Genomic DNA, 14,063 nt, shown 5'->3' on the forward strand with positions numbered 1-14,063 from the left:
GCAGCCCACACCCCGGGACGGAAAGCGGTAGTTTCCGCAGGTAGCCGTGCAGACGGTCCACAGGCTGACCCTCCAGTGCACGCCACAGACGTCGGTCCAGCAGTTCTGGGTGCTTAAAGGCCTGTGGGCAGGGGGGAGGGAGGGGTAACCCATCACTACACTGCCCAGGGAGCAAGCGCACACAGCTCCGGGTGTCAGGCGAGCTCCAGGGACAGCAAGCCTTGCATATCCCTAGTGTAATCAGGTCAGAGCACCATATGGGTCAGGTATGCAATGGGTGCAAGAGCGGTAACTCTAGTGCACTGAAAGGCAGTTTGTAATTGCACTCAAGGACCAGACCCTCAGTGAGTGCACACTGGTAGAACACTACTGGAGCTAAATGACTATTTGAAATATTTGAGGATTTGGCTGAAATGTCCTCTCCATGAAGTGCCAAACTAGAGGTCCACTGCAAAGATGCAATGAGTGAAGCGGTGACAGGTAAGACCCAGCAGGGCTCTGTAACTTTTTAATGGCTTTACAGCCAGTGGGAACAAATGCAATTCTCTGAATCCCTCCTTTTCCCTTCAGTAGCAGTCTCACAGAAGATGCATAGGCACACTTGGTTCCCACCTATTTGTCACACAGGTAACAAAAATACATGAGTGGGAGCTGAAGAGCCAATTATATTAATTTTCAGTCATGATCAGGCATGATTTGTATACCTAAAACTCATTGTAAAGCAAAAGGTCTTTACAATGCTAACACTGGAGTTTCTCTGCAGGAAAACAAAAGCCATGGAGTCCCCTTTTTTCCCCAGTAAGCGCTTGTGTTTAAATACAAGAGAAGGAGACTGGCAGCTTAAGCAGAGATAGCAAAGCCCTTCAGTTAGGATTTGGCATGTCTAGAAGACTTTCCAGTTGTTGGCCAACTAGAGTTTTTTTCTCGGGCACATAGGAACAAATAATGAAGCCTGGACGAAAGTCTGGTGAGATTTATACCACATAACTGTATGGGTTGCAGCATGACCTCTTTGTTACATAGGGGAAACTCAAAAGTTGCCAGTTAAGTCGCTAGTCCACCCAACATCTCTGCAAAAGGTAGTGCTTTCAGGCATAAGAAATGCCTGTCCTACCTTGGTAAGGCACTGCATTGATCAGATGACACAGAAGTCCCATCTTTGGTCTGGCAAAATATCTGTCTGTGCTGTACAGCCAGTCGTGGTCCAATGCAAGGCCCGTTACACTGTGAACACAGAAAAATCACTTAAGGGAGATGAAAGGCAGGACATGTTCCCCTTTTATAAGACAGCTGGTGAAATAAAGTGCATACTGCTGTGCAGTGAGTGTCAAGCACTTCCTGAAGATCTACAGGCTCTGAAGGCTGAGCATGCAGTCATCTTCTGCCCTGCCTCACTCTTCTCTAGCAGCTTTAAAACTGGTTTTCTGTATCTGCTCTGTAGATTCATTACCTCTCCTCTTCAGTAGTTCAATCTTAAATACATCTGTTAGGGCAAATAAAATGCTTTCAGGTCATTAGCCAGGAGTCTATGATCCATACAGGAAATCTCAGTACATTCCTTTTATTGTGCATTTTGCAGCTTGTACTATCATGATTTATGGGCAAATAGTTAACAGCCAAGAACATATTGAACCAAGAACATACCCCAATTTTTAGTAATTGAAAAGCATTGCAGGACAATAAACAAAAGCAGAAAGCAGGACGAACACAGTAGATCTGCAAGCTTGCTCCTAACCTATTCAAGCTTATGAATCACATGCTTACAGTTTAACTCTTCTAATCCTCTCCGATTAAATCGTAATTAGCTATAGGTATGAAGCACATATTTGTGTTCTTTAAAAATTATATCAACTGTTAGGAAACTATTTTTCTATGCATCTGGAAATTATATTCAAGAACAGACTGAGGGTTGAAGAAAGGGACCTTAGTGTGAGGGAGGGCTTTTTGCCAGGGAAGGGCTGCTGTCCGATCCCTCTGCCCCCTCCAAACCCCAGTCAGTAGGAGCCCTATTCCACACTATCATGCACTCCTCACACAACTCTCCCTTCCTGCTGCTATTTCATCCCTCCTTGACAACTGGGAGGGAGAAGCAGTGACTGCCAGGTTTCCAGTTGCTGCCAGTTGACGCCCTCGTGGAGCAAGGTGGAGGGAAATGTCAGTTGTTGGAGTATGTGGAGCACTTCTGCAATGCCTGCGAGGGGTAGTGGCGCTCACCACCAGCAAGCCTGAGTGGGACTACATAGTGGAGATCAAAATGCCACTAATATTAAATGAAGGAAAAGAATTTGTTCTAGAAGTGGGGATAGACCAGTAGTCTGTTTATTTTCTCTGTGAGTTGGGAAAGTTGGTCACTACACCTGGGCAACAGTTACCTGATACTCCATGATACTGCCAAGAAGGTCGTTGTTCCACTGAGCCAGTGATATGTTCCTAACTGTAATTAGGTAACAGCCTTCTGGCTGGGAGACCGAGCTGTACAGAATCATGTCGGACTTGATTTTTTTTAAGCTAAGAAGAAATGTTACAACATAATGCACAGCAGTTAGGTCTAACAAATTAATTCAGACCTCTTTGATTGTCTCAGCTGAGTATGATGTCATGAGGAGCAATAACAGCCCATGATGATCTACAAAATAAGGATGAGGTAACCGGCTTTTTGCAAGGATAATCCAGTCCTTACCCGGAATGCCACAGGGAGTGAAAATTTGCTTCTTTCATACAAAAGGATAATTCCAAGCCTTATTCATAAATGTAATACAATAACACAATTGCCTTTCATGAGAGGAATTTCCAAAATACACGGGCAAGAGTTAAATCAAATTGTTTTCAAGTAGTGAACAATAACAAGTTCTAGTAGCTGAAGATGCTTTTTTCTACCAACATCCTAAAAAAACCCTTAAGCAGCACAATATATTTTGCGTATTACCCCAAGCAAATACAAAATGCATGTGGTTATTAATAACAAATTATTGTATTAGTCTGAACTGTAATACAATGAGATAGCATTTGCCATTGATTTCAAACTGGCTTACCACAGCCTAATTAGAAAAGTAGGCAAAATATTTAATGATAGCTCACTGTATGTCAAGACTGATGGCTATTACTCTAGGTAGTTATCCTCTTAGCTTCTTTTTGCATGGTAAGAAGCCTCACTTCAATGTCTTTACCTGACTCATCATCTCAGTTAGATGTATGACTATGGTTTTGTCAAACTGCTTTTGCTTTTTCCCTTTGAAAATGTGTAGTTCACCAAAACTAAAAGGTTAAAGTGGTATTGGTATCTGGCTTTAACCTCTAGTAAAACTGGCTTCTGTGGTTTTAACCCTGCCTTTCATTCACCCTGGAGTGCAGTACACCCATGTGAATCACCGCTCTGGAGAACTTTGGGCTAAAATCTCTGAATTTCTACCCGTAAGTCTGGACTGAAGTGGACTCATCAACCTTTACATATGGAGTGGAGAGAAGAGGGAGGAAAGCAGAGCGTAATGTCAGGTCCCCGGTAATAACTGACTGCATATCGACAAGTGTCTTTTTAGGAAATCTCATAGCTCACAGAAAGACAAATTCACCACTCTGGAGAACTTTGGGCTAAAATCTCTGAATTTCTACCCGTAAGTCTGGACTGAAGTGGACTCATCAACCTTTACATATGGAGTGGAGAGAAGAGGGAGGAAAGCAGAGCGTAATGTCAGGTCCCCGGTAATAACTGACTGCATATCGACAAGTGTCTTTTTAGGAAATCTCATAGCTCACAGAAAGACAAAGGCAAAACTCTTCTGCACATTCCCACAGTAAAGCAATTTAACTCTGAATACTTGAAACACTTGGTATTTATGGAGTGAAGCTTTTTAACATCTGATCATTGTATGAAGCTGCAAGGAGAGAATTTAAGATCTACAAAGCAGCATGAAAAAGTCTGAAAATGCTTTTAGCCCTCCATTCTGCTTTTCATCATGAAGCAAATCGAGGAAGCTCCCACTTTTTGGCATTCTGAGCCAACATCAGCAACTTTGCAAAGCTGAGTTATTGTATAACTCCTCCACCCCAAACATATCGCAATCATCAATCCTGACTCCTGCCAGCCAAAACTGAAACACCCTCACTAGGTGGTAAGGGGAATTAAGACTTCGAGAAGGCTGTTTGCCAGGTGTTTCACCTGTTGCTATTAAGAGGATGTGCAGACCTTTCCAGTGGGGGTGATGCGGGGGTCTGCAGTAAAAGTCCTGTTCACAAGCAGCATTTCTAGGGATTGCAGGAAGCTATAGAAATCCAAGCATGCAGTGCATCAAATAAGCAGTTGAAAGAGCTGAGGAAATTAGTTGCCTCCTTAAAAGCCTGCAGACTATAACCTAAAGATACCAGGGTGCAAAATCCTCTCATTTTCTGACATTTTTTTCTAGCCCATACTATGAGGCTGTCCTTGGGCTCCTGGCTTGTTCCTTACCTGGCCCCAGGAGGTGGCCACCCACTCAACACAGGGCTGCCTGTTACAGTTCTGTGTGTCCACAGGGCGCTTGGACACCTGGGCACAAGCCTCATTCGACATTGGGACAGAGCTGCCTTTCGCTGTCAGGCGCTGACATGTCACCCGCCGCATCTGGATGCCTCCACTGCAGCTCCGTGTGCAAGGAGACCACGATGTCACCATCCATCTGTGAGAGAAAGGCGAAGGGTTAAGGGAGCAGATAAGTGCCATCATCTGCAGGATCATTGGTGTCAACAGGTCTTTGTGTACGTGACCAAACAAAGGCAACAATATAGGATGTGATCCTGGAAGGTGCTGAGTGCCTCAGCCTCTCATAGTAGTCACTGAAAATTGCTGGGAGGATGAAAGCTGAGAAAAGAGGACATTTTTCATCAAATTATCTTTCTCAAGGCTCTTTGGGCCCAGAATTAATTTTCTAGCCCTTAAGGATGTTTATAAAGGCTGAGTAAGTATTTCTAGCCCAGGCACAGGGGTTGGGCATGGCTGCCCTTACACCACTGCGCGTCCGAGGCCTCAGTCACAGGCTACAGTCACAACGCCAGCAATGACTAGCCCATTTACACCCCTTAGCAGGGAAAACTATCTCCTTAAAGATGCTGGAGTAGCTCACAGGTGACTTTGAACGTGCTGCTGACAGAATAGCCAAAAGCCTGCTGGGTCCTACTGGTGTCTGACGGCCTGTTACGCCCCTAACAACTGGGATAATCCAGAAAAGCCTGAAGGTTGCCCAGGGATGGGGCCCATGCATAATCAGCCCAGGGACAAAGGACACCTTTCGTCTTTCCTCCTGAGCTCAGACCATGCATTTGCCAGTGGAGGCTGAGGCTCTGAACCCCTGTGTGCTGGGGTTTAAAAAAATCCCATCTAACTAGTAAAAAGCCTGTAACAACAGAACATAGTAGTCCAGGTCCAAACTCTTACCAAGATGGACAACACATTTTTTGTCTCTTTAAGAATCATTAAGTGCAACACTCATACAGTCAGGTTTGGGAAGGAAGTAGGAAGGAACAGGAAAGATGGGACTGTTAGTTTCCTGAAGAATTTTATGGTCAAGTCAGCAGTTTTATGGTCAAGTTTCAGGATACTTGGCAGGATTTGTTTGTTATTGGGAGGAAAATAGTGCCTATCACATCCCTCATCAACAATGTTTACGATTACTTTACAAAATAGGCAATAGGCATTCTCCAGTCCCATGGAGAGGCATTCATTGCTATTCCTCAGTCTTCTGCGGGTGATGAGCTCTCATGGTCACGGAAACAAGTATATAAACAAACACACTCCCAACACAGAAAACAAAAGCACTGCTACTTCTTTTTTGTGCACTTTGGTGAGGTTGAATCTGAAGTTTCTGTGCCCCTCGTAAAGCTCTGCTCTGCATTTCAATCAACTTTTATTTCCAAGCTTACATCTCAGCAGTTTCTCAGGAGTTGAGGGAGGATTGTGGGTTGCGCTACAGTTCAGGGAAGGTATAAAAAGACATAAACCATTCCCACGGAATTTACTGCCATCACCAAGGAAAACTGCTGCTAATGAGCATGTTTCATATTTCATCAAATCTCTTTTGGTTTCCTTCCTATGACTCAGCTGGCAACTCAGAAAACATTTGCCTGCAAAGAGGGGTAGGAATATATTTTAAAAGGTAATTAAACAGAACCTTACCATAAACCCAAGACACAGCAAGAGTGGTAAATCTGGCTGCTTACTTCTCATCAAATTGCTTACTACCTCTCCTTGCCTCAACTTAGACTCTTTTTTAATACAAGTCCCAAATCACTGATGAATGGGAGAAGTTGTACTAAATTTCTCTTGAGATCCTGACTACTTTAAATGCTTGTATACTGAAACACACCATGTCCACAGTGAAAATAAGGGAAAGGAGGGAGTAAAAACCCAGAAAAATGTGGAAAAAACCACATACACATCTCAGCTAAGGAGCCACTGAATTGCAGAAGTGAGCCATTTTTAACATGGAGGGAGTAAAACCCTACACTGACTCTCTGGATAGGAACTCAGGATGTATTTTTCTTTGCACCAAAGGGTGCCAAAGAAGAAAAGTGTTTTGCGTGGGCATGAAGCAGCAGAGGAAGACCTACACATAGTCAGAAGTCTGACTACACTTTTGTCCTGGCTCCATTGTATTTAACAGTAACGAAACCCAGGGGATTACAGGGGCAGAGAGTTACAATCCCATGGAAACCACAAGCTAGAAATCTCCAACAGGAGGCAGAACTCAGTCTGACCCCTCTTTACGCCCACTAGATCTGATGGGATGTGCCCATTTTACAAAAGACATTTCCACTCTGCTAAGGGAATTTTTTGCAGCTGCAGCTACAGTTCTGCCCATATTGTTGTTCAGGCAAAACAGAAACTCAGAATAAAAACTCCGAACAGTTGCTAAACCTAGCTTCTTGTCTGTTATATTGTTGGGTTAAACTGGTATGAAGCCATGTGGATCACAAAAAAGATACGACCCTATAGTTCTTGGGTGATGACACTCTCATATATACAGAGCTCAGAACAAGCATGATATTTACATCCAACATAGGGTCAGTCTGGAATCACTCAAGACAACTCAAGCTGTGAACTTTGCCAATGAAAAGCAGGCAATAGCCTCTCTATTATTTTCTAACATAATTACTGAAGGAGTAAACTCTTTCTGCCATGTTCTGTCAATATTTTCCACAAATCTTGCTACAAATTCCCAGCTGTCTAATTTAAGCAGTCATAAATTAGGGACATGGTTTACTGGTGAGATGACAGTGTTAGGTTAACAGTTGGACTTGATGATCTTAAAAGTCTTTTCCGACCTAAATGATTCTGTGATTCTATGAAATTCCCTTTTAGCCACTACTTTTCTCCAGATAGACACCAGAGAGACTTCAGTGGCATGATGTCCCGTGCAAAGAACTCTTCAAGGCATATCTTAAAAGCATATATGATATTTTAACACAAGGCAGACAAACCGTGAAGGGCAGTCTCTCCTGTTGCATGCAATGGGCTGCAGGGCTGGCTTGGGCTTCTCTTTGCAGTGAGATATGTTGACTTCGGCCCCATCCAGTAAGCACCTCAGCTGAGGCAGCTGCACCCCTTTGTGGCCACAGGAAGCTGAACAAGCCATCAACTTGTCCACTGACCACTGGTATTCTGCCAAGAAGTGTGGGAGAGACAAGTTAGCACTCAAAAACTGCCAGCAGGAGACCCTTAGAAAAGAAACAGTCAGAGATGTTCTCCAGAATGAAGTATTTGGATTTGGTGTCTCATGTGAAGGGGAGCTGCCTACGCCTACAAGGCACCAGGCAATGAACAAAGAAGGAACAGGATTCCAGCTGATGTAAGCCACTGACTGTCTTTGGTGTAACAAACCCATTTTTTTTGTGCTTAGAAGCATCATGCATGGGAAGTGAATGACATGGTAGAACAGTTAAGTCAGATGCCAGTGATGCAGGACATTGCATCTGTATTTTTGAAGAGGTGTGATTTACTGAAGATGTGGTTAACTGCAGTTACCAGCAGTGTCTATGATTGTATGATCTTACAATGGTGTGTTTCTCACCAGGTAGATCATATAGATCATCCATCCTGAAGATGTATGAGGGAGTGGCAACACACTTAAAATTTTATGGCAAAATTTAAGGAAAAGTTAAATTCTTCTCCACTCTGTCCCTGACAATTGGAGCAATGAAAGCTGCATATTCTGTTCCAACCCATCTGCACTGCTCTGTTCTGTGGCTTTATCACCTTCAGCTTATTTCTAGGGTAAATATAACTGTTGCAGCATTTTTACAAGTGAAGAGTTTTCAAGCAAGAAGAGACTGTGAAACACTGACTTCAGCAGATTAACAGAGGGGCTTCTAATTTTAGGGTTTCAAACTGTGACACCTTTGTCTTGGTTTTATGGACAAGAAAATTGTCCAGACTCAACAAGCATAAGTATAGCTTGAATCAGTAAGGTGTGTTTTATGCTTAGTATGCCAGAAATATCAGGCGTTGTTTTGGTAAAGTAAAACCTAAGACACTCCAAGGTACCTGGTAGTTCTGCAAATCTATGTCCATGGCAATAAACCATCAAAACATTTATTTCCTGCTGTGCTTGACCATCCTGGCTTCATAGAGGAGAAATCCAGGATGAGAAAGGCAGTGCAGGGAAGTCCATGTCAAGAGCTTCACAGGGCAGTAGGACTGAAATGGGAAAGTTACCTTGTATAGCCAGGGATGCTTTTTGTGTGAGGGAGCCAGCCTCATTCTGAGCCCGGCAGCTGAATTCACCATCAGGAGCATCACTGATGTTGAGTATCTGAAGAATCCGGCCTGCTGCCAGGAGGTGATGCTGCAGGCTGAGAGGCTTGCCAGAGTAAAGCCAGGTGATGTTTGGGGTTGGATGACCATCCACAGCGCAACCTAAAAACCAGGGACATGAAAGAAACCTGCTGACTACTGAACTTTCTGAAAAATTACCTCCTTTGAAGTGGCCAATATTAGGGGAAAAAGTAAATTGTATCCCATTTTCTCCTCATAATGAAAAATAAGAATACTGTGGTAATGAATTCCTCCTCATCAGCTGAAAGAAAAATTATCCAAAAGCCAGTTAATCAGCCATATGAAAATTTCAGATCAGTTCGGGAATATTTATATCAAGCCTTCTAAGGTTCCCATTATTTTGGATCATCCTCATTTTAGTATTGAGGAAAGGGGGATAGGGAGGTTACACATCTAGCATAAGCTCAAGGACCATGCTTCAACAAGCAATACAAACAGAACTTGATTTCCAAACCTCCTATTTAAACCACAAGACCACCTTCCTCTCTTGTTTTTTATACTAAAAATAAGAAGTTTTTCTACACAAAGGTTTACACAAAATTTTTGTTACACAAAAAACTGATGAAAAACCAAAGAGATAAGTGCCACAGCAAAGGGCACTTTGACCTTGACTTTGGTCACAGCCTGAAACTAACACTAAGGGCTTGACTACTGTAGTCTTACTTGTCTGCCTTTTGCCACTAACCATACCTCCAATGACACTATTCCCATGGCAGAAGATGCTGCCTTTCCCACAAGAATTGAAGCTTTCTTGCTCATACAAAGAAGAGGAACTCATACAAGATGGAAAAAGCCAGTGGTGACCTGTGGCACGTCCCAACCATTTTTGTGCTTAGATGTAGATCCAGGCACCGGGGAGATCCCATCTGCTGCTCAGGAGGATAAATACTGGGCCTCTCATGGGTGCAGTGGCTATGCGGGTCTTTGCTGTGTCCCCTCTTGTTGGAAAGCCCTGCATCCATGGTGGGGAAGGGTGTGGGCTGGATGAAGCTGACCTTGGGTTCACTTTGTGTGAAATTGGTATTACAGAAAGCACGGGCTCTCCGATGGAAGGCGAGTGATGTCCACAGTAGGCTCTACAGTTCCAATGACAATGTTTCACTGGCAAAGCACTAGTTAATGCAGTGAAATATTAAAAAAGAAGGAAAAATGGGAAGAAGAGGGTAGAATGAGAGTGTGCACATTGCTCACAGTGGTCTCCCCTCTTCCCATTTTCCACTTTTATTCATAAGGGTAAAGAGTCTTTGCTATTTGTTTTAATATCTTCGGCAATTTCGGCAAGGTCTAATCTAGTTTTACCCTTGGCAGTTCTCTCCCCAGTGCTCACCTCCTGACCACAAAGATACCACTTTCTTTGCTGCTCAGTCCTTTCTCCTATTTCTGTAAGCTCTCTATTTATTCCTGCTATGCTTCATTTTACATTATTCCTTTTGTCCTGGGTACTGACATGATTTTTTTTGTACTCTTGTGTTGAAAAACAACTCATCCAATTTCCAAGATACTCATTCTCAAGTAAATGAGTGATGTGAAAGATTTCAGCCTCGCAGGTTTAAGGCTGTGTAAGTTAAAACGAATGAAAAAAAAAAGGAATATACAGGAAATGCACAAACCTAACAGTAAGTGGATGGAAGACTTTTGCCTACAGTATTCTGATTTTGTATCATTTGCTTGTCTTTTAAGGTAATTGCAGGGATTTTCACAGGTCAGCATATAGCCATGACAGCTGACAAAGACATGCTGTGAGCTCAGTTTTACTGTTTGCATTTGCAAACAGTCTGCACAGGATAAACGAAGAAAGCAAAAAGGTCGTTTTGATGTTAAACACAGAGGAACTGAAATTGACTTCAGTGTGTACGTAGTCCTAGTTCGTGCCTGTTTTTCTTTAAAAATTTTATTGTCAGGCAAAACAATAGTCTTCCTGATACTGACTGTTTTACTTGCCTTATATATTATTTCTTCTTCCAAAATGTATATATAAAATATTAGCTAAAGGAACAGCCAGTAATCAATAATATGGGGGAAACCCCCAAACACTATTCCCTAGATACATTCTACCAGTGAGTAATTATTACTTTTTTTAACATTTAACAATAAAACTTTACTAACACCTATGAGACTTATATGTAATGGATACTCCTCATTTGTTTATGCAGAACAAGCATCAATCACATTTCACAAGTGACATTTCCTATATGTTTCCCAAGTGTATGCATGCATAAGCTGTAGGATAATGTTTTATGCATATGAAGTGAAAACCAGAGTACAATAAAAACCCATGTTCCATTAATATCGCCTTCTCATCTCCCAGGAATAATTTTAATACCATTTAATGCAGATTACCAACACCTATTCTCTATTTCCTCCCATCCCTGTGGACACTGACTGCTTTATCCTTCCAAAGCCCAACACCTGTCCCTATAATGCCTGAGAAGGAAAAACTGGCTTTGTTTCCAGACAGCACAGCTATTGCAGAGCTTTAGTGCATCAGAACCCTTGGGAAGGTGAGGAGGGAACATTCTTTTGGGACTGTTTCTGAATAGTGAAAGCTCTGGCACGAGAGGGCTCTTCTCCTTCAGTCCTTCCTAAGCAGAGAAAGAAAAGACTGCCTTCAGCCTCGCTTCCAAAGTCCGCTGTGACTCTAAATTCATTTAAAGCCAGGACGAGTCACAGATGTGCAAAAGCTGGAGATACAAACAAAAATCTAACAAAAATTACATCTTTTAGTAAAGAAAATGTTAATATTTCAAGGATAACAAGAAGGTATTCGGAGAGGGAAGACCAATGTTTCACAACAACGATGATAATTTCTTGAGAGGAAAGAATAAACGCACAGTGCAGGCCAAATTCAGCTGCCCATTATACCCCTGCAACACTTTCTGTATGACTGTAGCTGCAGAAAGACTCTGGGCTACTGTGCTAATGCTAAGAGAACATGCATCACTCTTTCACTTGCTGACTTGAACGACAGAAAAAAAACAAATGCAAAGGCTGTTGATTTTACAATTCCTTTTTTTAGCAGCCTGATACCTTAAATCAATAGGATTGTATGGAAAGCAATGATGTAAACATCAAACAAATTTTGCAACTACTAAACACAGTTTGTTATACAAGTAAAAAAACCCACAGCATTGTCCCTAAAAAAGATGTCTATTCTTAAATTATGGATTATTTTAATGTGTTCTTATCTGTCTGACAAATAGCTCTCTAATTTACTATTGACCTACCGATTAATCCCAGGCAATATTTCTAATATTTATTAAAGATGGAATCTGACTGAAGACTTCAGGTCAAGATGAAGCAGTTTCTTTGAAATTTCTTTAAACAAAATAGTCCTGCAGTCTGGGTTAACCAAAATACCTAGCTTTCCAACTGCAGCCCTGAAACTGCAGTGCCTTGGGAGGTAAGCTCACCTTTTCTGTTCTGGTAGCTAACCAAGGCACATGGAGGTGCACGCTGTCTTACCTGAGGCCAAGCCACATGTCAGCAGTGGAGCTGGAAATCAAAATCTTGCCTTCTTAGTCTCAGGGCAACACTTTCGTCTTTGCAAATTATTTCCTATTTAAGAAATAGGTCTCGGTAGCATAGCCTGGATATAAACACACACTGTGTCATGCCGTTTGGATCCATTGATATTAATGTTTAACTACATGCTTGTACCTTAAAGTTCATTTTTACACCCATGCTATTCAGCCATGATCACTCCTTGCAAAACAGGCAAATGTTTGTGCTGCTTTAGTTCAAAATATTTTGAATCAACAAAAAAAGAGGCTGAATTTGAAAAAAAGTAAGCATCCCAATCAGTCAGGGACTGCGTGTTTCAGGACATCACAAAGTGCAATATATATATCACTGAAAGTTCACAGAAAACTTCAGCTAGACTTACAAACCAGAAGGCCCGTGTCCCTGCCTTTGCAAGTCACAGACATGTACATGTCCAAACATAAAACTGGGAGATGAAAGAAAGACGATCACCGACTACTATCTGAAATGCCTGGCAAAGGCAAAGGAAAGAAGGGATTTGGCAGCAGAATTATTAATTACATTAAAAATGAAATAAAGCAAGCTAAAAAAGAATTCTGTGATTCTGTATATATTTTACTGAACTCTGACAGAAAATTGTGGTAGACCATGTTAAAGTGATAAATATAATGCAGCTACAGTACCTGACAGTATTTCCACTCTGATCTCTACATTCAAAGAGTTAAAATACTTCTTTTCAAAAAAGAAAAAAGATTAAGGATGGAATGAAGAACAAAATTTTTGGAGTAAAATGTAGAGAAGCCACAGATCAATTTGAATAGATGCACACGCTTGGTGCTGAACTACTACGTTGTAGTTCACCCTGTTCCACTAGTGTTCACACCATGTAGGTGAGATCAGACTGGCACAGAGAAATACTTCCCCAATTTCTTGTTGTACCTGATTTTCTCCTTAGGTGACAGAAATTAGAAATGCATGTTAAACCTAAAACAGAGTTAAATTTAATTCCATCCAGTATCTAACATAGGGAAGAAAATTTGACAGGGTGTATTCTTTTTAAAATGCTATCAAACCAAATGAAGGTAGGTAAGATCATATCTGAAAGTCATATACATATGTAAAACCTGTTTTGCTGAAGCGGCAAAACTAAGAGACAAATCTTTATAGTTTGTCTTATGGGGAAAGATTTTTCAGTATACTACAAAGTGTAAATTTAAACAGACACTTAACTTACTTAGGGTGTTATGCAAACTACTTCTCAGTGATTTCATACCCTGAATGAAATAAAACTTATAAAAGGTAATGTGATCGTGAAAATCCCCAAAAGAAAGAATTAATGCTAATGTAAGTATAACCTTTCCTTTTAATAGTTTAAAGGAAGTCAAATGAACATGAATTTATGCTAGACAAGGAAACCTATGTATTTAGGAATTCTTGAAATAGGCCAATTCAGCTGATGACAGTAGTATTTTTAAAAAAGAAGGTATTTTAAATAACTATCTAAGGCTCCAAAGGAGCAGTTGAAACTTACTACACTAAACATATGACATGGTTTTTAAACAGTTCTCAAAACACCTAAACTGGTTACCCAATGCCACACGTGTTGTTGTTATTAGATGTTATTTACTTAGCATTGTAAATTTACACCATATTCCACAAAAATTGAGTTAGGCCCATTCCTTGCCCCACAGAGGTTGTAAAAAATGTTCCCAAATATACAGCCACATGGTGGGCCCATTAAAAAAACAAGGGAATTTTCAAGCTTTGGTAGTAATAATGT

At 41.4% G+C, this 14,063-nt stretch overlaps 1 protein-coding gene across 1 annotated transcript in view; it reads right to left on the minus strand.

Moving 5' to 3' along the window:
- The window catches only part of ADAMTSL1 (ADAMTS like 1), a 346,871-nt gene that overhangs the window by 2,474 nt on the left and 330,334 nt on the right, over positions 1 to 14,063 (minus strand). The window contains exons 25-29 of the mRNA XM_035895578.1: positions 8,684 to 8,884; positions 7,450 to 7,630; positions 4,445 to 4,652; positions 1,115 to 1,224; positions 62 to 121 (exon numbers count right to left, since the gene is read on the minus strand). Coding sequence (XP_035751471.1) covers positions 62 to 121; positions 1,115 to 1,224; positions 4,445 to 4,652; positions 7,450 to 7,630; positions 8,684 to 8,884 — 760 coding nt within the window. The remainder of the gene's footprint in view (positions 1 to 61; positions 122 to 1,114; positions 1,225 to 4,444; positions 4,653 to 7,449; positions 7,631 to 8,683; positions 8,885 to 14,063) is intronic.

The sequence above is a fragment of the Egretta garzetta genome, unplaced genomic scaffold, assembly GCF_000687185.1.
Source record: "Egretta garzetta isolate BGI_Z169 unplaced genomic scaffold, ASM68718v1 scaffold175, whole genome shotgun sequence".
In the NCBI taxonomy this organism is placed as follows: domain Eukaryota; kingdom Metazoa; phylum Chordata; class Aves; order Pelecaniformes; family Ardeidae; genus Egretta; species Egretta garzetta.